Source organism: Pyrgilauda ruficollis, unplaced genomic scaffold (genome assembly GCF_017590135.1).
Source record: "Pyrgilauda ruficollis isolate IOZ18807 unplaced genomic scaffold, ASM1759013v1 scaffold265, whole genome shotgun sequence".
Taxonomy (NCBI): domain Eukaryota; kingdom Metazoa; phylum Chordata; class Aves; order Passeriformes; family Passeridae; genus Pyrgilauda; species Pyrgilauda ruficollis.
The window spans coordinates 456,672-479,433 of record NW_024523989.1 but is presented as its reverse complement, the minus strand read 5'-3'; the positions used below and the strand labels follow the sequence as shown (position 1 = coordinate 479,433).

Genomic DNA, 22,762 nt, shown 5'->3' with positions numbered 1-22,762 from the left:
ACTTTTTTTGCAGAGGTTTTGTAACTTGTGTCCCAAATCACTATTAGTGTAGAATGGCAGGAAAACAGAAAAGTAAAGCACCATGTGTCAACAGTAAGAACTTGTAGACACATGCCAGCTCTCCACAAAATAACAGAAAAATGCAACAATGTTCCTTTGAAAACACTTTTCTATTGTTACATTTTACCTCAGAAAGACAATGGAAAGATGTAATAATTTTAGAAAAGGAAAACAAAAAGAAAACTCAGTTAAAAATTAACCAGATTCTACAACTACACCAATCTTTACAGGGCACACCACAGGCTATTTCCGGGTCCTTAAATCTCTACTTTAAATCTAACAAAGGAGTATCTCAATCACAGGCATGCCCTGATAAACTCCTATCCAACGAATATCAACAAGAATTAAATAGAATTTCATGCTCTGACAAGTCCCTTGATATATCCTCTATCCTCCTGAGAGGTACTAATACCACAGGGTGATTAGAAGAAAGCAAGTTTAAATTAGTAGACTGCTCTGGTTAAATTGCCATCAAAGAAATGTTGATAATTTCTACTGACTTTCTGCTGCTGAATAATCATAATTAGAAAACAATCCCACTCTTGAAAGGTTAGGATGTTTTTCTTAAAAAATATCCAACTGACTAAACCCTACCATTTAATGTGTCTGCAAATTAATTTAATTGGTATATTTGTCTTTTAGTGTTAGCTGAACAAAAAGGACAAAAGAAGACTAAAAATATTAATTAAAACCAAATTTTTCATCTATTTCTTATGAATTTTCCATCTTAACTTTTTGATTATTAAGTGGACAGCTGAGATACAAAATACTTACTCTGAAACTGAAGTTTTCCATTCTGTCAATCACTGTGCCACCTGTTGGAGGCAGTCTTTCAGATCAAATTTTCAATATGTCACTTAGGGGAGCAAAATTTATCCCAAAGAGCTAAGACAACTTGAATTCCTGTAAGAATAGATTCTTACAATCACTAAGCTGGAATTCATTTACCTAGCCATTGATTCCCATAGGGAACAGTCAGTTCACATGCTATCAAATCGGATTTTTTTGTTAGACAAAATTATCTTCTTGTCAGGCGTGGCATTTTCTGTTTGGGAGAAATTAAAATCAAAGTATTCTGTTAACTTTGCCCTGCAAACTACACTCTACTACTCATATACAACTACTCTTGTTGAAATAGGAAAGCAGAAGCCAAAATATTTCAGGAGTTTTCCATTCCTAAAAAATCTCTGAATGCGTCATACTTTGCTCCTTAAACCAAATTAAGGCTGTCTTCCTGTGCTCAGGGTAACAAACATAATACAACTTTCCCACAGCACCTATGTACAAGATCGCAGGTACAACACGTGCTGGTGTCTCAGTTCTCCCAGTCACAGCTTCTTTCCTCCCAGAATGTTGCCTTTGCAGACATATGGAGTTTGAGCAGTAGCTCTGTGAAGTTTAACTGTACCTTGCCAGTTATCCCAAATAAGCCTCCACTGTCGTTGCAAAAATCAGCTCAACAAATCCCTGCACTATATAAAGTCCAATGAATTTATTCTGAAAATCACTGTCTAAAACGTTGCCCTTAACCTTCAAAGGTTTTGATTATTATCTTCATTTATCTCAAGCCATGCAAAACAGTATCAGGGGTGATAAATGATTTTTTTTTTCCTTCAGTGCACAGATGTATCTGCTCAGCCCAGCCCTAAGTTTTGAACATTGTCTCTGACCCTTCTGCGGCTCCGTACCCTGTCACTGATTAGAGTTGTACATCACATCCCCTAAAATTTCAGTATGGCTGCATATAACAATGAGTTTAGGAGACCACAAGCATTTTCACATGGGAGACACCTTCGAAATTTAGGCCCACCTTCTTTAAACATGCCTCAAAAAAACTGTACACTGCTAATTCTTTAAACCATACATACCAAACAAAACTGAGAATCTTATGCTCCTTTCTAAAGGAATCTTTGAATGTATATTCCCTATGCCAAGTTCCCTGCAATTCTTCCATAGGTTATCATAGTATAAAATTACCTTTTCTAATCTGGCACCTGGGAAGCTCCAGGTTATAGGGTTGATATTTCATTCTGGTGTTTAATTTTGAATTTGTACATGGCAGAATTAGAAGCATTTCAAGTTGTCATCTAATATGACAACTAATATGTTCCTGATGGAACATGGATTTTAAAACACAGTCAAGCGGCAATCATAGAATTGTATAGGCTGGAAAAGAACTTTGAGAGCATTGAGTCCAACCATAAATCCAGCACTGCCAAGCCCAACATTAAACCATGTTCCTAAGGGCCACATCCACATGTCTTATAAATAGCTCTAGGGATGGTGACCCCCCTACTTCCCTGGGCAGCCTGTTCCAGTGCTTGATAACCCTTCATGTGAAGAATTTTTTTCCTCATATCCAATCTAAACCTCACCTGGTGCAACTTGGGGCCAGTTTCTCTTGTCCTCTTACTTGCTACCTCTCGGGAGAAGAGACCAACCCCCACCTCACAACACTTCCTTTCAGTTAATTGTAGAGGGTGATAGGGTCTCCACTGAGCCTCCTTTTCTCCAGGATAAACAGTGCCAGCTCCCTCAGCCATTCCTCACCTGACTAGAGCTGCAGACCCTTCCCTATCTTTGTTGCCGTTCTTTGGATGAGAAATGCCAAGGGTCAGTAATTAGAAAAACCATGACTTACAACAAGAGGGAAACACATACCTGAGGGTAAGGGTCAACTGATGCTCCTTTGACTTTACCAGATCTCCTACTCTGAAAGTTGCACAGCCCAGGAAGCTTTGCTACAAATCAAAGCAGAAAGAAAACATATTCATTCATTTTTTTACTTCTTTTGGTCTCACACTTGAAAATCTTTCTTCAGTACCCAGAAAAAGATTGCATTTCAACATAACAGTTTGATACTTTATCCAGATTTTTTTTTTTGTGCAGCGTTATTATCACTAAACTGTTAAAAACTTTGGTTTTATGGGCAGGAACCTTTCTCTTTTCCATTAAGAACAGTCTAACAACCTGACAAAATAACAGGTTGTAAGATGTACAGCCACCGGAAAATTTTCATTCAGTACAAGTATTTGCATTTTGCATCTATTTCTTCCTATTTTTCCAATTTCTGGATTACAAGAAGTGTTAAGTTTTCAGTGTTTTACCAAAGTTGTTATTGTTATGGTTTTTTCTCAATCCATTGGCATTACCATCCGAGTATTCCAAATATGAATGTATATGCTAGGAAGATATTCTTAACTTGAGTTCAGCACAAGTTTATTAATAGAAATGTTATATTTATCTAGTTCTTGGCAATGTTTTTAGTACAGTTTTCCTCTATTTCCATTGTAAGGTGAACCTATTCACTGCATTAAAACTGCAGAGAAATGTGATAATGCAATGAGAATGCCTAAAGTTAAATTTAGCTACACCACTAAATCTTTTTCTTCTATAAAAATCACTCTTCACACATAAAAGAAAGTTCAAAGAGGAAAAAGGGTTAAATCTTCTTTTGCACTTTGGCTTTTTTTTAACCTCTGCTCATATCATGCTCCACATTGCTGAAATCTCATTCTGTCAACTTGGCCAGCAGTAGTATTCTTGCCTTGGGAAAAATGGGCAAGAAACTAACCACCTACAGCCATCTTCTATCAACTTACCCATCAAATATACAACACAATATCACTTGCTCTAAAGAAACTGTAAGAAAATAATGACATTATGTTTAATTTTTGGCAATAAAACAATAAAAAGGACACAAAGATTGGGTTTTGTTACATAACACTAAGTTTACTGTTGGAATGGCAAATTAGAATTCCAGGCTAAATTATATACATTCTTGGATATACAAATTAAAGAAGAATCAAGTTGCTATGAGTCAACAGAGGCTGCCTACAGAGAGCAATGTTCCCTTCAGGGAAAACAGAAAAGAATTTCTCACTGCTGAGAAGAGTAACTTGCTCTGGTGAAAAAAAAAACCTTCAGCCTGTTTTCTTTCAGGAAAGCTGGAAGGATGTTGATTGTTTGAATGCAAACAATAAAGCTCCACACTAAAATAAGTTTTCTTCCATATACAATGTACAGTTCAAAACAAATTCTGAAATTAGGCAAGCACCAACACTGCAGTTAGTAAACTGCAAACTGCTGGTCTGCAGTTTGGTAAACTGAGTCATGAGGTATGGTTGTTCCCATCAATGGCACAGGTTTGGATTTCCTAAGCAGCATGTAAGCAGCAAAGGAAAAAGCACACAAGTTGAGAATCTAGGGAAGGCTGGAAAAACAGTGGATCTGGAAAGCGATGAACAGGAAGAAAGGAAGAAAATTAATAGAGCCACACAAGCAAAGATCACAGTTACTTTTCAGTGCCAAAATGAAAAGTACTTTGACAAAAAAGACATCCAGGTGCAACATATGGTGATGCACAGCCTTGCTGGAGTGAACACGCAGATGGTTCTGTCTTCCTTTAGATGAGTCAACATGAGAGTGTTTCTGCACTGAAACACTCTGGTCACACATTTAGCCCAGATTATTTATCTTTTTCCAAGGGCATATCCTTCTTCATACTGTAAGAAAACATTCCACAGCACTGTGCCTCTATGGCAGCCTTTATTCTGGCATTTCATGACATTTGAGTGCTTGTATTCAAAAGCTGACCATTTGGAAAGGGGAAGGGGGATATTTGGAATGAAACTGATATAAGATTTGGTCACTTGGGGCTTCTTTCTGCTGCAAAACAGAGCCATAAATATATTTAAGAATCCTAAGTCAGAATCCTCAAGTGATCAGGGCCAAGAGACTGCTCTCTCATAAAGTCAAAGGGAGTGGATTGTACCCACTAAATGTGTCTGAGCATCAGATCTACTTCACCAGCATCATGAAATTAAAGGTGAATGATTTTATTGGCTTAAAATGTTCTACTTTTCAGTAGAACAGTTCTCTGTTTCATATTTTTATGCTTATTTAGAAAATAAGAAATTCTTTGCTTGACAACACAGAGCTATGTGCAAAATCAAATAAAATTTTAAATTATCCCATGACCCAAATTAAGAGAGTTATGCTAATGTTCAAGGCATCTAATATCAAACTGGTGAATACTTTTTCCATACTGATTTAGATACCAATAGTCCACCCCGGGGCCTAAACTGGCAGTCTACAAACCAATTTAACATTGCCCACATAATTTGGAAAGGCTTGAAAAGTAGACTTCAAACAAAATTACTGCTGTAATGATAATTACAGAGTAACATTCCTTTGCAATTTTGCTAGGGTTCTAGACACAACAATAAATCTTAAGATATATGCCTTGAGTAGTTCGATGAATAATCTCAGCTAGCCAAAGAGAAAAGTCTCTATAATAGCTATATGGAATGCTAAAACACATTGATTATTTCACTAAGATTGAACTTGCTGCCAAGCTACAGATTTTTCAAACACTAGCTGAAGTATTGAAAACTATGCCAAGGAAGCCCCAGTAAGGCAGAAAAGTCAAGGCCTTAGGCTAAAAATTTAAACCTCCAGGTATTTTACATGTTTGCAGACAGATCTGACACCTGCACCAGGTGGTCTTTGTTCTTACATCCAGCTCTAGCAGGACCAGGTGGGAAGTTTTATTATCTTGGAGGTTTTTGCCCTCCCAGAAAATTACTTCCCAATACCTTTGTCAAACATTCTGTAGATCTACACGTAAAAATGAGTCCTCTATATGTTGCCAGCTTCACTTCTGACAACAGAAACCAAAGGCAACTCCTGCTGCAGAATGTTTGATACCCTGCACACGATGACCAGAAAGCAACAGCCTAGTCTTCTTGAGGCAATGCCATTCCAGACTCTCAATCTCATCCAGATTGCTTGTATAACATTAGCAAGGAGTTTACATGATTGTGCTTGTCTCAGGATAGCTTCAGTTGAAGAAGATTTTCAGAGATTTGAATGGGATTACATCAATGAGACTACCATGAGACTACCACTCCTGACTTGATTATTTTATTCATTTAACCAAAAATTTTTGCTATTAAAAAAGCTTGCCAGCTCTTGTTGAGCACTGAGTGTTTTTGCCTGCCAATGAGATTAAAAAAAAAAAATCAATTACAGAAAATAATTGCTTACCCCAACATCTGCTCTTGGTTCCTTGTAATCAGATAGGACACTGGTGCGGACCTGAAAGAAGGGAGGGGAAAAAAAGGCAAGAAATGATTATATTTTTTGTTGTTGCTTTTCAATTCGAATGAAATTAGTACTCATGCCTTTCTTTCCTCATATTTTTGACATTTTGGAGATATATTTAAATGGAGCTACATATGTATATATAATTTATAACAACTATATTTGCTGGTTGCTGCAAAGAAAGTCTCTTACCACTGCCCTTTTTATCATTCTGAACTTTCCTGAGTCTCTAAAGGGAGAAAACATGTGTTTAGCTGTTCTTTTCCTAAAAGACTTTTTTTGCTGTAACTTGAGTGACAGAATACTTCATCTAGAGGTGTTATCTGGAAACAGAATTTTCAGCTTCAAGTGAAAGAGCATAGTACCTTGAAAAGGATTTTCTCCAAGTAAGTACTTGTCTTTGCCAACTGATCTGCAGTAGAAATCCTTATCCCCAGTCTCAGTGTATGACCCTACCTCCTTCAGACACTTACTAAGCATCTCTGAGGTGAGAAATGTTTGTAGGCATTCAGAGAAGGAAAGCCTCTGTATACTCCCCTACACAGGACCTCCTGTTGTCCCTGTATTTTCTGCAAGGTGGAGCTACCACTGTACTCAACTGCTTTCACTTCACAAGAGCCAGTATGGGATAATCTGACTTCCTTTTCGGTATTTCCCAAAATATAGTACAGGTGTGTGGGTGTGTCTTCAGTGTCTTTATAATTTTACTGTTGAGTGGTGGTTGAGAATAGACAATTGATTAAACAGCAAAAATTAGATAGAAAATGTATAAGAAAATCTCTGTGACATCCCTGATGGCCTGCCTGGGCCAAAACCAGCCCTTTGGAATAACTTGCTGTTAAAAGCAACACACAAGGGAGAATACACTGAGCATGCACATCTGTTTGATTACCTAGCCTAAATAACAGATATTCATTCTCCAAGAACAAACCTTTTGCCTGATTTCCAAGTAAAACTCAAACTCATTTTGCAAAAGACTAATATTTTTTCCATGCCCTCAAATATGACCCTCAATTCTTCTATTCTAGCTGCAACTTAGTACACAAAAAGAAACACTCCTTTAATGCAAAGATAATTTAATTGTCTGTTTGTTATTCTAAATACATGTTGTTATAAAGCACCAATATAAAGGCTACCACAAAGACTTGACAAAGCAGAACCACAGCTTTTCTCAGTCAGCTTTTATCCCTTGATTTCCTACAGTGAGAACATTGTTTTTTTCCACAAAAGCCTGAAGATAATAAAAAATGCTATAATTAATTTAGTAAGGGACAGCATACTTTAGAAATCTGTGGGAGTCCTCATATGGATGCAATTTTACATTTAGGTTTTCCACACTATATACATTAGCAACTCCAAAGCATTTGGCCATCTACAGAAAACTAGTATAAAATGTTCAATAACAATATTTATATCTAAAATTAATCTTTAAATGCTTCAAGCCATGAATGAAAATGAAATTACTGACATTTTTTTGTTGGTGATACCCATCTTTCCCTTTTGAAGCTGAGGAAATAACTTAGAGCAATCTGTTTCTTAAAAGAAAGATGGAGTATCAGCATCAGGCCAAAAATGCTGTGTCATTTTAAGATGCTAAAAAGCTGTTCTATGTGCCAGCCTCAAAGAAGTGACATCTGGCCCAACAAGAAGTGAGGTATTTATATTTTCTAATTATTATTATGGCTATTTATTCAAGAAAAATAAACTAATAATGTAAGAATTAACATTATTCTTCATAATTTACTTATGTATTTCTAACCCAACAGCAGTTCAGCAAATATTTTTAAAAGTGTATGTGTTTTTATATGATACTAAGTTGTACTCCACAGCTAGAGAAAGTTAAATGTCTCTTACACATACTGAAATCAAGGGAATTCAAAATTCATTTAGAATCATAGAATTCCTTCTTTTGCTGGATAAAATATCAATTCAGGAGAACATATTTCAGCTTTTCTGACCCAACACAAACGTGGAAAGGGATGTCAAGACCTGACTAACCTAGAGTCTTCCATTTAATAAAAGCATATTCCTGAATTTCAAATGGATTTAAAATACAGAAACAATTTCTGTTGCATTTTGCAATACTTTTTGGTTCAGCTATGTTTGTTTGTTTTCATTTGGTTTTAACCCCTTTATAACCAGTAACTTTGGTGGGACTGACATTAGACTGTACCTCTCTTCTCCCCAAAATATATTTTGTTTGAAATTAAATCTAATATCTTGATCCAAGTGTGCGCAAATATATATGTAATTTTACTATTTGATATTTATTAAAAGAGAAGCCAAATATGTGTAGGTAAGTACATACATGGGTGGTACAGTCTGAATCCTTTCAGGTTGTCTGTTGGTTGAGCTCCTGAAAAACTCTCTGAATGCTGAAATTATTGGGGTATCATTATGGGATGTTCACACAGGCCTCATTATAAACATAAACTCAGCTCATAAAAAATTATAAAGCATAAGAAACAAGTCAGTTCTAGTCCCAATCCATAAAATGGAAGAGAAAAAATGGAGATCAATACAGAGGATTTGAAAGGTCAAATATCCTCCCAGTGCATTTCCTGATTAAACAAACTGCCACACTTTATAAAACCTTGTCATAAGTCAACTTTTCCTCACCGGCCCCATCTAGAACAACTACAAAATATAAATGCAAACAGAAAGTCAGATTTTAATCCCTAACATCCTCTACTCTGTTAGAATTTCAGTTTTCTCGTTATTTGCTCTAGGTTTTCCTGTGCAAAATGCAAACCTCTGAGTGGGGAGTTCATTTACAACTAGGATAAGACCATCCTTCCCTGGAATAGCACACACTACTGCTTTACTTCCCCAGACAAGAAGAGATCACAAAGGCATGCAAGAAAGACAGCTTGTGACCTAGGCTAAATGCAAAAAAGTTTGTGACATTTATCCATTCCTGTAATTTTGTTTGTAGAATAATACAGTTACCTTTTTACACCACTGTGGAGGCCCGTGAACCTACTGGGAAAAGGGCAGTGGCAATGCCTTGGAGGCATGCACCATAGGCTGTGGGCATCTCCCATAGTTTGGGGGGAGACAGAAGGCTTGCCCCATGGTGCTCTGCAGCACTACGCCAATTCACCCCAGTTCTGTATTCCCCATTGGCCATCCCTACCCCTTTTAACCCTATATGATTTTGTTCTAGAATAATCCCTACTCCCTGTTTCCCTATTGGTTAATGTAGCCCTGCCTGTCCACCCTGACACTGCCTATTGGCTCCTGCCCTTCGTACCGCACCTATGTCCTCAGTTGATTGGCCCTGATGCTTTGCTCCACCCTCTCCTTTGCATATTTTTACCTGGACCTTCCTCTGTCCATTGTCTTCTGTCCCTGGACCCCTTCAGTGCCAGACTCTAATAAAGCCTCACTGGAACCCCATACTGAAGATCCTCCTATGTCTCGCCTGCCTGCTAGCTGTGGTGTGCTATGTGTACGAATGTCATGTGCCTGCCCAAATGTTCTCCCTCTGAGGACGCTTGTGGGGAAGGTAGCGGCACTGACCACCTCGCCTTGCTGCTACACACCACAGCTTGTTGAACCAGGAGGAACACCAGTGGACAACAGTGGGCACTCACAATATGCTTACTTTTCTTTAAGTCTCATACAAAACAATATGCAATGAGTAATGCATTTGTCACAGACACATCTGTTAAATTTCTCTAAACATAGATGCTAAATTCAGTTTTAATGAACTGTCCTTTAGTAGAAGACAGTTTTGTGTGATTAAAAGGAACATTTCTTTCAGTCATTTGCAGCACTCTGAGCAACATTCTCACACACTGTCAAAGTACAGAAGAGTCATTCACCATCATTACCCAATCATCTTTTGTGCCTGCCTTAATTAAAGCCTTTGCATTTCAGTTGACAATCAAAGGCCATGTTCAGAATGCACTCAAGTTTCACAAACAAATAATGCTAAATCCTTCCCTTGGTTACAGTGGATTTATTCCATCAAATCAACAGAGGCTTCCAGTGACTTCCCAGTACTCACTGCTGTTGGCTGGTCAAATGCACTCTTTTGTCATCATTGGTATACACTCCTGGCATCTCACAAAAACTAACTACAACATCAGGCAAGGCTAGGCAAGGCAAGATAAAAGAGACTACTGAAAGCAGTCACTGAAAAATTTACTTGCACTCCTTCAATAAAGCACCTTCCAGGAAAGCATTCCTGACTTCAGTAAAACTGAAGTTGTATGGGAACACAACGTGCACATGCAGTAACCTGGAGGTGCTCTGGGAGGGTGACCATCTGCACCTTTCTGCTCCCACAGGGAAAAGAACACTAAACTCTCCTAACACAACCATATACTTCACAGACAGCTGCTATAGGCGGTCAGCCCCATCCTCACCACCACTCCCTGCCTGCTAGCTGGAACCACCACCCATTAGAGTCCAGGAGTTACTATTTCTTGGAATTTTTCAGTCAAAGAAATTGCAGCTTCATGTATTTGTGCTGGGTGAGCTGAAAATGCCGAAATTGTTATGGGATTCTGCAACAACATGAATCAGCTTTTATAGGGCAGAAGCCACTCCAGTACATGCAGCAAATTATTTTTTGAATGAAGATATTTTACATTTACCAGCTATTTATTTTCATCATAGAAATTAACAATTTGCTAAATAGTTCTGATGCAAGAGTGCTGGGGCAGGAGCTGGGTGTTTCTCTAGCTCTGGTCCAGGGGGTTTTCCAGATGCCTTCTGTCCCTTTGCTGTCACCAGAACTGAAGCATTGTGAAGTCTGACCTAGAACAGAGGCTAGATGGAGTTAAAGAATAAAGTAGGTATTTATTAAAAGGCCTCAATGGATACACCTTGGGCAGTACAAGATCTCAGCCTGGGCTACACCCAAGATGAACATAAAATGGTCACAAAATGGACAACTGGTCACAAGGTCTCTCACTTTTGTAAGTTCTGGTCCATTAGCATATTGGAGTTGATTGTCCAACTATAGCTTTAGGTTATGAAGTCGCATCTTTCTTGTTTTCCTCTCTTCATTCTGCCATTGTTTATGCTCTTGGGCCTGAAATTTGAATTGGTTGTCCTTGGTTCCCAGATAGAGAAGGAACTGTTTTGTCTACCTACTCTGTGAAGAGAGCTTACTATCCCCTAATAAGAAGTACAGAATCTGAAAAATATAAAAGCTAAAATCTGAGGCATCATTTCAATCAACATGTTGTAGTCAGCAAAGTAAAATACTTCCATCAATACTTTGTTGGATAAGGGCTTACTGAATGGAGGACAATACCAATGCAGTAATTTCCCAACCTTCAGCGCACAATTATTTCCAACAGTCCATATAAAACAAAAGAGAAATGTTTTCCCAATGGACATGGACATGGTATTGCAGGATTTAGAGCTCCAGTAGAAAAGCCGATAGGCAGAGAAACTAATAAATGTTAAAAATGAATTAAAGATGACAACTAATAAAGGGAATATAAGCTATATCAAATTACAGCAATGTTTTATAATATTATTTGTATTATATATTAATTAAATTTAAACTTACAGAATATTTATATATATATATGTATATATATGTGTGTGTATATATATATATATATTCCCTTCTACATGTAGTAGGGAAAATATGTATACCCCTATTACTTGCTGTATAGCAACTGACAGTTTCATCTGTTTACTTATCCGAAAAGGTCAAACATAAGGACAGGACTATCAGCATCCTATCCATAGGCAGTGTTTGAATGTGACTCTTTTGCAGAGTGTGCAATCAAGACCATTAATTTGTGCAGCACTGGCACTGTGTGCTACCTCCAGGCACATCCTCAAGATGTAATTGAGGATAATATAAAATACATACTTCTCAGTCTCTAAGAATCTTCATAAATTACTTTTCTTTCAGACAGCTCAGTATCTTTCTCTGTGTAGGCTGCATCTTTGTGTGCTTTCTAGAGAACACATGGCACAAGAGAAGAATCGCAAGATCCCCCAAGCAAAGACTGAAGTTAACAAAATTTAACAGCTTATGTAGGTATGTAACTTGGTGTATGAATAATGAGCAGAAAACCACAAAATCTTGAGTGTTTGATTAGAAATACAGTTTTGTTTGTCTATTTTTACAGCTTGGGCATTTGATCAGAATGAAAACCTCACAGTTCAAAGAGAACAGATTACTTAGGAACTCTCTCCATACTGAGCACACCACAAAAAACATACCAACTCTGCAGCATCCACATGGAAGCTTGAACTTAAAGTGACAGAAAAGATCTATACATTGTGAGTGCTTTGGGGCATGCAGCACAGAGTCAGATCTGATCCAGCAAAGCTTATTAATTCAGCATAATTGCCAGCCATGGTAGAGCTGCACCACTTTGCATTGTGCCTCAATGCAAAATGACACCAGCCCTATCCATACAAGCGCCCAGTGTAGCTCAGATTCCAAGCACATTTTACATAGTGGGGACAACAGGGCCCAGCTCACTTGGATCGGAGCATCAGCTGCTGGAACTTGGTCTGCAGATAACCAAACACAACTAAGATGTACAAAGAGGAAAAAAGGCAGCTTCTGTTATTGGCCTTTCCCTCACGAAGCATTAAGATCATACACCCAGCTTGTTCCTCAGTACATTGCAAAAAATCCTGAAAATCATAGAGCTGAAAAACACCTCTTTGGAACACACTTGTAACCACCTCCCCATATTTAGGTCTATTCTATTCCACAGTTATTTACTTTCACATAGTAAATAAATAGCTGATGAAGGCAAAGTCCTAAGATTCATATATCTCTTGTACCTATAGGAAGTAAGAAAAAGCTGTCAAGTCTAGCCACATAAATCTAAATAATCTTTAATACGTTTTTAGTGTATGCAACAAAAAAATGGAAGGAAGAAAGGGTTTATTTACCTTCTTGACATAGCACACAGCATGAGCACTGAATTCAATTTTTTAATCAATTTGAAACAGCTTTTTTTTTCTACAGAGAAAGCTCTGTCGTGTAAGGTTATGCAACAGATTAAAAGTGACAAAGAGAAATGGCCTCCATAAATTAGAGATAATTAACACTTGAGTCTTAGCATCATGAAAAATAGATGTTCTGTTGCTCACAATTAATTTGCTCTTTATTGAAATTTGGGGTACAGATACTCTGCCAGTAGCAGTTGCTGTAGAACATTGCTTTTTGGGGAGGGGAAAAAGCTGTGCACTGCTGCACCCAGTTAAACCATCTTGTGTTGCATGATGAGCTCATCATCATTCCCCTCCTGAACAGCTCCCAGTAAAACACAAACTTTGCACTGTGCCTCCAGTGCACACTTTGCACCCACGAAGAAACACCCACAGGTGATGGCTCAGGCATTGCAGGGGCTCAAATACAGCTGCAAAATGTATAACCGTGACAGGGAAGGGACACACTCACCCACCCCAGTCCCTCACAGCGATGAGTGCTGACTGACACAGACAGCAGCACGTTGCTGCTTATCAGTCAACCTACTGGGTTTTTTTTAAGCAGTCAAATTTTTGCAATCAATGACCACTGGTAGCAAGCTAATGAGCTACAGGTTTTTTCTGCCATCTTTCAGGCTTTTTTGAACTAAACCCAATGATGCAAAGTAGCCTTCTAAAGTCCTAATAGGTACTGAATATTCTAGGCATTTGGTCAGTTATAATTTTAATAAAATATAATATAAAATCACATTTAAGTCTGTAGCTGTTACAATTAGCCCGTTAGCCTTGCCCCCTCCCCATAATAATTTCCAGGAATGATCCCTTTAAAGTCTGTTTTATACTGATTTTATTTTGAAGCTTCATATTTTATTTTTTAATGCAGGTTTTTTTAAATCTGCAAAATTTGAAGAGTAAAAATACACTTCAAAGTGCTTTTGATACCTCCCCTTCCTGGCTTTCTTCCACTGTGAAATAAAATTCATAAAAGGCAAATTCTGGCTTCTGTCAGCAAGCTACAGATGGAGCATTCCTAAATTCTTTTGGCTCTTCGTTTACATGGACCAGCCAATGGGGACTTGTTACTTGCTCAAGTCCGAATACCTCAGGCTAGTTACTGCAATGCCACTATCCAAAAATCCCTGAGACAGACTCCGCAATCCAAAAAAGGCAGCAGTTAATGACAGCCAAAGAAATCCAGATGTTCTGACAAATTAAATCCCAAAGAATATTCACTCTAGAATAATGAGGAAAATAGGAGAGGGGGTTTTATCACGCTTTTCCACCCTACTCCCCACACACCCAGCTGTGCACACTGCTTCAGCAAAACATGACTATCCAGCAATCTCTCAGTCTGTCTGTCTGAGCACCTTGCTTGCCTGAAGCAGCAGACTCTGAGTGTTCAAGTTGGAATTTCAGGGGAAAATGCTTTCCTAGAATGCAAGATTTCAGCACTGCTCACAGGGCCTCAGGCAGCTGGGTAGGAAGAGAAATAAAAAAGAAATCTCATTCCCATATGAATATCAGAGAACCTGTCTAAAAAACAGTGCTAAAAAGAAAGGCCTGTCTAAAAAACAGTGCTAAAGGAAAGAACTTATACTCTAACCACTTATTTCAGGGGAAACTTGAGAGGATGCAAGCCAAGGCTAGTAAAAAGCTCATACAGTTGTCTGATGAACACTCAGGTCAACTCAGTCTCAGTTCAGTGTACGGCAGAAAACATGAATTAAAGCAAGTATTACTGAATTGATCAGATGAGCTCAGTGGCATAATAAAATTTCCAGAACATGATCTTCTGCCTCAAAATTTCAGCAGCATTTGAACTTTGTGAATATCTGACAGAATAAATTGAAATCCAGTTATTTTATTTACTGAATAAACAGTCTTTGTTGAGTATGCTAAAATCTACATGTCATAATTTGCATCTATTACCATAAAAGTTGAATTAAGAAGTTTTATTATAAATTAAACTTTATGCCATTTCCACTGATGAACCAGTTACAAGGAACAAGATTTATATTAGCGTCTTGCAGAGGTATTTCCAACACTCCCAGTTCCTTAACAGACTGCAACATCTACTTAAGTGACAAAAGGTTTTTCGCGTATTAAACACTGCAAAAAAGTCTTGCTGCCTTAAACAAGTCCAGACTTTTCAAGACTCTACACAAAATATCCCTGTCTTCTGACTCATGGCAGAAGCTGAAATGAAGAACTCAGAATTTAACTTGTTGGAGCAGTCACTTCCCCAGTCATGAACCTCCAAAGGTCCCTTGAGAAGCTGGTATTATCCCTGTGCCAACACCTGAGTGCACTGCCAGCTGGGGGCCTGAAGTTCAATATTTTGAAAGAGTTATTTTTATGTGAGGTACTGAACTACCCAAATATCAGCTCTCATAGAAGCAAACAATGGTTTTAAGATCACCCCCCAAAAACACTCCATGTTTTATGGCAACTTTTTAACATAAATTTTTAGATTCTAAAGTGAACATTTTAGAACAATGAAGCTCAGCCAGCCACTCTTGACCTTTTTATTTCCCAATGGGTGTCTCCCACAGGGAATTCCAGCAGTGGATTTTCCCTGTAGCTACTAGCATCACCAGGAAGAAATTATGTGAATGCTTAAAGGGATTCCTTTGATTCCCTACAGTCTGTGCTAGGTCTACAAGCAGAGCCATACATCAGTAACCTGGACATCTGTGAGACATTGAGAGAAGCAGGGAAAGCTGCATATGAAAGAATATGACTGGAGCATACATTTTCTGACTAAACCCACTCCCCTCAAAATCCATCATAGGAGTATGAAAAGCAACCAAGAGCCTGGTATTTTCAGTAAAAAAAAAAAAAAACAAAAAAAAAAAACACAACTTATTAGCAACACAAGATCAGACTCATCATCCAATGGTAATTTTCAGATAATTTGTTTTAGTATTTTACTGTCACAAACACCCTATAATAAACCTCCCCACCCATTTTTTAACTACACCTTGAAATTACTTTAATTTCCTCTCCCTCCCTTCTGACTGGAAGGTCATTCCAAAAAATGATTGCAATAATAGTTCAGAGTCATTTTCTAATCTACAGCCTATCATTATTCATGCTGAGTTTATACTCCTTTGCTCTTCTGCTAACATGGTCTTTTAGATAAGCAATTATTTTCTGTTCCTCATACTGGTCTCCTGATGTATTAATAAGAAAGGAATCATATGCCCTCTTATACTTCATTTTGTTAGGATAATAAGCCAGGCTTTTCCAATACACTGTCATACAATAAGTTCTCCATTCCCCAGATCACATCATCTGCTAAAGTCCCATTCATCTTTCTCAAACACAAATGATCTAATTACTGCCAGCTTTCCAGAAGAGACCTAACCTGTATGTATGGAACTGAGTTCCCTGGATTCATCTGTGAATCAGTTCTGTTTCCCTCTCTCTGCTGCATTAGATCCACTGCTCAGTTACACTTTGAACAATTTACCTGTGGTTTCCTTCACACAATTTATTTCTGACACATCTGACACATGAGGTATTTGTTCACCCAAAAAACTTCATGTTATTAGAAAAGCACAATCATGTACTGAGAGACTACTGTATTTCATCCTATTTGTATTATTCCAGACTGCTTTGAAGCAGTTCCATGGGTAAGGAGTAGTATCAGCTGGCAACCCCTTTTTTTTTTTTTAGGAAAACTAAAGGAAATTTCTGCACACACCAAACTTTAACACATAGAAGCTGAAGGACTCTCACAAAAGCAAAGAAAATTGTATTCACCAATAAGGATTTTTCTTTTGTTCTTCTGACAGTTTGTGATAATGTTTAAAAAACAGTTGAGGCTGAGGTCTGGTAGTAGTATTTCCTAATGGATAGAAATTCACTTCTTTTACAGAATTAGGGGTAAAATTGCTCATCAGATTTACTGTGGTAGAAGGCATAAATATATTTTTGACAGATGAGAGGGAGTACGTAAATATTTGGGGCTTCCTACAAGCTCTGTTTTCTTTGCCTGCATAGACAGGACCTATCTATTCATAAAAGTCTGTTTTAGCAAGATTATAGCTGCACTTCCATAGGTCATGGCCCTTCCAACCTGTGGAACAACAGTACTCTCATGATAATTACTGTTGTGTCAAGGGCTCCCACATGCGTCATCCACATTTCTAACAATCCACGCTGGCAGGGAGCAAGAATTTTCTCAGAAGAATCTAGAAGATCCTGGGAAAATAAATGTTCCCAACTATCCAAATATAAACACTCCCAACTATCCAAATATAAACATTTCGAAAGCTATCTAAAAAGAAAAAATGTACAATTTTTTTTTTCATTTGAGAAAGCATTTTTGCTTGGATTAAAACAGTTAAACCTGCACAGCAAGAATTAAATTCTTGAGTACACAAACACTAAAACTCATAACATTCTGATCAGCCATCTTTAAACAGTTTTTGCTAGTGCTCTGCCCTTTGCTCCCTGTCTTCTGAGACGAGAAACTGAAAGGAGTTTTATTTATTTATTTATTTGCTTATTTATAAAATAAATTCACTGCTGGCTTTAGAAGAAGTTTCAAGACAAATGTGTCATCTCTCCCACAATCTAAATTAGTTTCTGCTTTAAAGGAAGAAGGAGGTATCACTGGAAACTAGTATCTCTGTGGGCCTATTTTACTATGCAGCAACCTAAAAGTAACTTTGTACCTACAAGAGAAGGTAAAAAGATTTCACACAGTACTTTCTGTCTCCTGTATCACAGACAGGTTTATGTGAACAGCAGTTCATTTTTTTTTCTATCAGTGATACTATATTCATAATTACTTCCCCATTAAACACATGATTTTGCTCTCAAAACTCTTTCACAGGAAGACCGGTTTTCCTCACCTGAATATGTGTCACTGTGCTTAACTGCCACGTAAAGATAAATCCTTTTCCCCCTCTACAATGTCAATTTTGCTTTTTTTAAAGCATAACTGCAATCTGCAAGACATGGTAATCCTTTAAGACAAGCATGATCAAGCTCTTGCAGAGATGTACTTAAAACCAAGGTAAGTTATGAGCACCCTACTTTCAGACTGATAAGTAGGCTCAGGCAAGTTGATAGTCACAGCTGCCTGAGCTAAGTAATTAAACTCTGATTCTTTTGAAGCATAAGGTGTGAATAAAGACATTAGGTATGTTTTAAGCAATCGTTTTGCTTCTTTCAGAATGAATGTTCTGAGGATGCATAAAGATTCTAAGGCTCAGGGTAAGTCCCAAATATATTTAAATATTTTCACTACTTAGAAAAAAATTAAATAGAATTTTTTCAGAGCCTGAAAAGTGGCCTTTTTTGGGGAACTGTTTCACTGATGCTTTCTCTGCACATAAAAAGATCTATTAGGAACAATATTGTTGGCGAAGCTGCTTAGGTCTGAAATTTGACCACAAGGCTTCTATTTCTAGAAATTACTTACAGATTCTTTCTTCCTTTTATATTGCATCTTCTTATTTGGAAATTCAGCAAGATATTGTTTTCTGGGAAAGACAGGATCTGTTATCAGACAAGCTGATGTAAAATGGAAACAGACCCTTTTTCTTGGTCCATGGTTCCTTCAGGAACTAAAGAAAGCTTGTGCTCCTGAAAATTTCTGTTTTCTCCATCATACCTGCTCATCTAACAAAAGGCTACCTGCTTCTATGGACCCTTAGCTCACCCCCAAACTGCCATAAGCAGTGTAAGAAAAGAGACACTCTCCATGTGGTATTCCCTGATGTTTAATGCCAAGCCATCTCCATTGTATCTCACCAGAAACATTTTCAGAGAGCTATCCAAACACCAGCCACTATAGCTTATTGAATGAAGGAGCCACAACCAGCTGACAGAAAAGTTATGGCACAAACTCCAGTAATAGCATTGCCCCCTTCATATTGTACTTTTTTTTCTCTTATGATGCTCAGGATATTTTTTCACTCTCACATCATTTGTTGCTTCCAGCAGTGCTCTGCTTAGATGACAGTGCTTGCTGAGTCACTGTTTATTTCCTCAGCAAGTGACACAAAATAGGTTGGGATGCAGAGATTTCAAGTCAGCATTGTTTCTCAGGATATGTGCAAATTGACACCAGGAATGGGAACAGGAGATTTTTTAATAGGGCAGTATTTCAATGCCACTGAACAAACTGCACTTTTAAAAAACACTCTGTCAGTAAACAGCCTTAACCTAAAACCAGTCCACTTATTAAGAGTACACTTGGTTTAGAGAAGTGCATAACATTCTTTTTGATTTGAGTCCAGGTCTAGATAAATTAGCTTCTGGAAGGTAGCTGCATTTTAAATCATTAACAGTTCTCTCCAACATCAAAACTGATATTAGAAATTCACTAGAAAGTGAGCCTACAACAAGAGTAGGGGATGAAAAATACACATGAACATTCCCACAGCAAGGATTTTATGTAATCTAAACTAGATGACAGAGTTGATTTCTGTCTAAACAAAGTGAAAGGAACAGATATATCTTATCATTGATAAATTTAAATTTACATAACTTCAAGTGGGTCACTACAGATAATGCAACATCTTGAGGAGGGATTTCTGAAAAACAGTGAGAGATTCTATCTGCTTAATAAACCACATAGTCTATGCTTCCAAAAATGTGTTGGTAGCCTTTATGTATCGTAAGGCCATATGTCATAAGGTATAGGTATTCATCCAAGTACAGAGCAGCCTCACTCCTTCCACATCCAGTAGAACCTCCTTCCCTGACAAAAGGAATCATTATTTGTAAAAGAAAAGCATTTTAATACATGATGAATGATATGAATGGTAGCTTTACATGTGAAAATATGATAATCACTTCAGCTTGAGGACAAGTGGCAATATAGCACCCTCAATAGCACAGCATCCTATGTCCTGGCAGGATAATGGTAGTTCTAGAAAATTAATGTTTAAAGGCTTCCCCTTCCACAAGTCAACTAAAAGGGAGAAAGATATATGCAACAAAGAAGAGCTTAAATGTGAAATAATGTTGTATTCATAGAACATTGTCCAACCCACGCCATAGATTCTTTGCAAACTATTGCAGACCCACATTGCATCCAATATGACTATTACAGTGGAATCATAGAACCATCAATGTTGGAAAAGCCCTCCAAAAGTAGTTCTCCAAACTCAAGCATCTTGCAGATGGGTCCTTCTGACACAAATGAAAAGCAAGACAAAACTCCATTAGATAAAAATGCATTAATTTTTATATAATTAATTCTAGGAAACATTTCAAGATATGAACTAATTTAGCATGAATGCCAAGGGTCATGTGCCCAATTTTCTAATAAAACCCATTCGATTTCCAATGTTAAAAAAGCCACATCCAGCAGCTGAATTGTACAAGTTGATTCAGAATCAAACCCCAAAAATACAACCCCAAAACCACAACCCAAAACCAGCCACAAACACCCCCTACACACAAATTTATGACTTTTTATTTCTTATACTACAGATAAACAGTCCAGGTCCTTATCTACAACATAAAAGCCACATTAAAAAATGACAAACAAAATACAAGGACGTAATGAGGTCAGTGAACACTGGAGATGGGTAGAGAGTGTAACCTTAAAGGGAGACAGGCAGTGTCTGTTTTACACACATAATTTGAAACACCTTATATAAAAGTTTATCACGTCTCTCTGAAGACAGAAAAATTCCATTCTCACATGTATTCCCCAACTTGGTGATTATTTTGTACAGTACCAGTATCATCAGAATTATTTTGAAATTAATCCTGATTCTGTTCTCCATCCTTCAAACTTCCATAAAGTTAGCCAAAATTAATTCTGTCATTTCTAGCTCATTTCACAAAAGAAAGAATAAAAAGGGTCAAAATGCTTTTCAATATTTGGACTAGCAAATGGAAAAAATATTTTTAAAATCTGAGAGATCAATAATTTAACTTAAAAAAGAACCAAAACATCAACAAAATAAAAATAAGTATTCCCATACACATTTGCTACAATTTGTTACAATTTCCTCTGTTTGCACATAAATATTAGCACCATTTAAAATCATCTTTATTCAGATGTACAAGAATGAAAATGAGCAATTAATCCAAAGTATACCAATTGCTTATTTATACATCTTCAATAGACATGGCCTAAAAGATATTTATTTCCTTCTGTTGCAGTCTCTGATTTCATTAAGTCACTCTGCTCAGCTTTAAGCACTAAAGATCTTGAAATAATACCTAATTTAATACTGCTGCAAGAACCTTAACTCCAAAGTTGTCAGCATAGACCTCATCAGAGAGCCATTAATAAAATGCTCTTTATTGAAGTCTGTATCTTTTGGTTTTGAAAATATCAGAGTGGGATAAAACCCATATTAATGATCTTCAATAATCACTTCCTGCAAAAACTAAAACATGCTTGGACTTGAAAGTACACATTTAAAAATAACAGCTGAGCATTCTTTTTAAAGGAAGACCCAGCACTGATCCAAATTTTATGTGAGGTTTCAGCTCAAGATAATGTTAGGATTAACAAAGTGTGCATGACAGGTCTGATTTAAAGACTTCAGCTTAAACTTCTCCTCCTTCTACACTGACCACATGGCACAGAAAGGCAGTGATTTATGTACCACTCTCTACCACCATAACTGCTCCACAAACCTTTGAGCAATCCACGATTGCAAATACTTTGAGAGGGACACTTTCAGGGCATGTGAATGTTCCCAAAAATCCCAAGAATTCTCAAGTTCTTCTGAGTTAATGATACTTCCCTTTTCCCTTGCACATGCAAGAATAAACCAAGAGCCCTTGAATGAAACCCATGAAGGATATTTTGCAAACAAAAGAGTGACAGACTTTCAGACCTCTGCAGGAAGGTCAATTGTGTACAATAGCAAGCTCAAAAGCTACACACTTATTGTTGTTTCCTGATCAACATCCGTCTCATAAAAGTCATCCATGTCTATGTAAAACTAAATACTTTTGTCCTGCAGAATGGAGGACGTAAGATGCTGGAGCCCATATTTTAATGCCGAGACATCAATTCTGCTCCGCATGTCCTTTCATTTCTGTCATGGTAATTTTTGTTTTCCCCACCACATTTAATTCAACTGTTAATTTATTTTTCTACCAAGCATCTTTGTCCTTAGCACATAGCAATTCCTTCCCATGCTGCCACAGTGAAACATGTAATTCCCGAAGCATCACTTCCCTTAATTCCTCAAAATGACTCACAAGAAGACACAGATAACGGTATTTTCAGCCTCTGTCAGAGAGAAGTCAGACTCCACAATATTCAGAAAGCATACAGACCCTTCTTTTCTTTAAAAGTCATGTGCCAACTGAGGTGTATTTTTTCCTCAGATATTTTTCTTCTGGAAGAGAGAATTATTTTCCCTCCTTAACAATGAGCTAAACACAGTGATCTACAAACCCCTGCTGAGGCAAGCTGGTATTTAACATCTCAACCTTGACAGCACTAGTATGGATCACATGTCATTGTGATCATGCAAAAAAAGCATTTTTCCAGGATTTCTGGACTCCCATGATCAGAAACTTTTCTTTGGTGGTAGGCCAAACTTCTACTTTTTTCCATTCTTCACTACCAAGAATTTAATAATGAAGTTTGCTGCAGAAGTTTCCATTTCATATAAGTCATTATGAAGTTTTACCACTGACATATGAAACAAAAGTTAAATGAATTACTCTTTTTTAT

At 37.4% G+C, this 22,762-nt stretch overlaps 1 protein-coding gene across 1 annotated transcript in view; it reads right to left on the bottom strand.

Annotated features, from left to right (window-relative positions):
- Positions 1 to 864: 864 nt before the first annotated feature.
- The window catches only part of LOC121355707 (type II inositol 3,4-bisphosphate 4-phosphatase-like), a 102,059-nt gene continuing 80,161 nt past the window's right edge, over positions 865 to 22,762 (bottom strand). The window contains exons 6-8 of the mRNA XM_041471362.1: positions 6,109 to 6,159; positions 2,722 to 2,801; positions 865 to 963 (exon numbers count right to left, since the gene is read on the bottom strand). Of these exons, the coding sequence (XP_041327296.1) occupies positions 933 to 963; positions 2,722 to 2,801; positions 6,109 to 6,159 (162 nt within the window). The 3' untranslated portion in view covers positions 865 to 932. The remainder of the gene's footprint in view (positions 964 to 2,721; positions 2,802 to 6,108; positions 6,160 to 22,762) is intronic.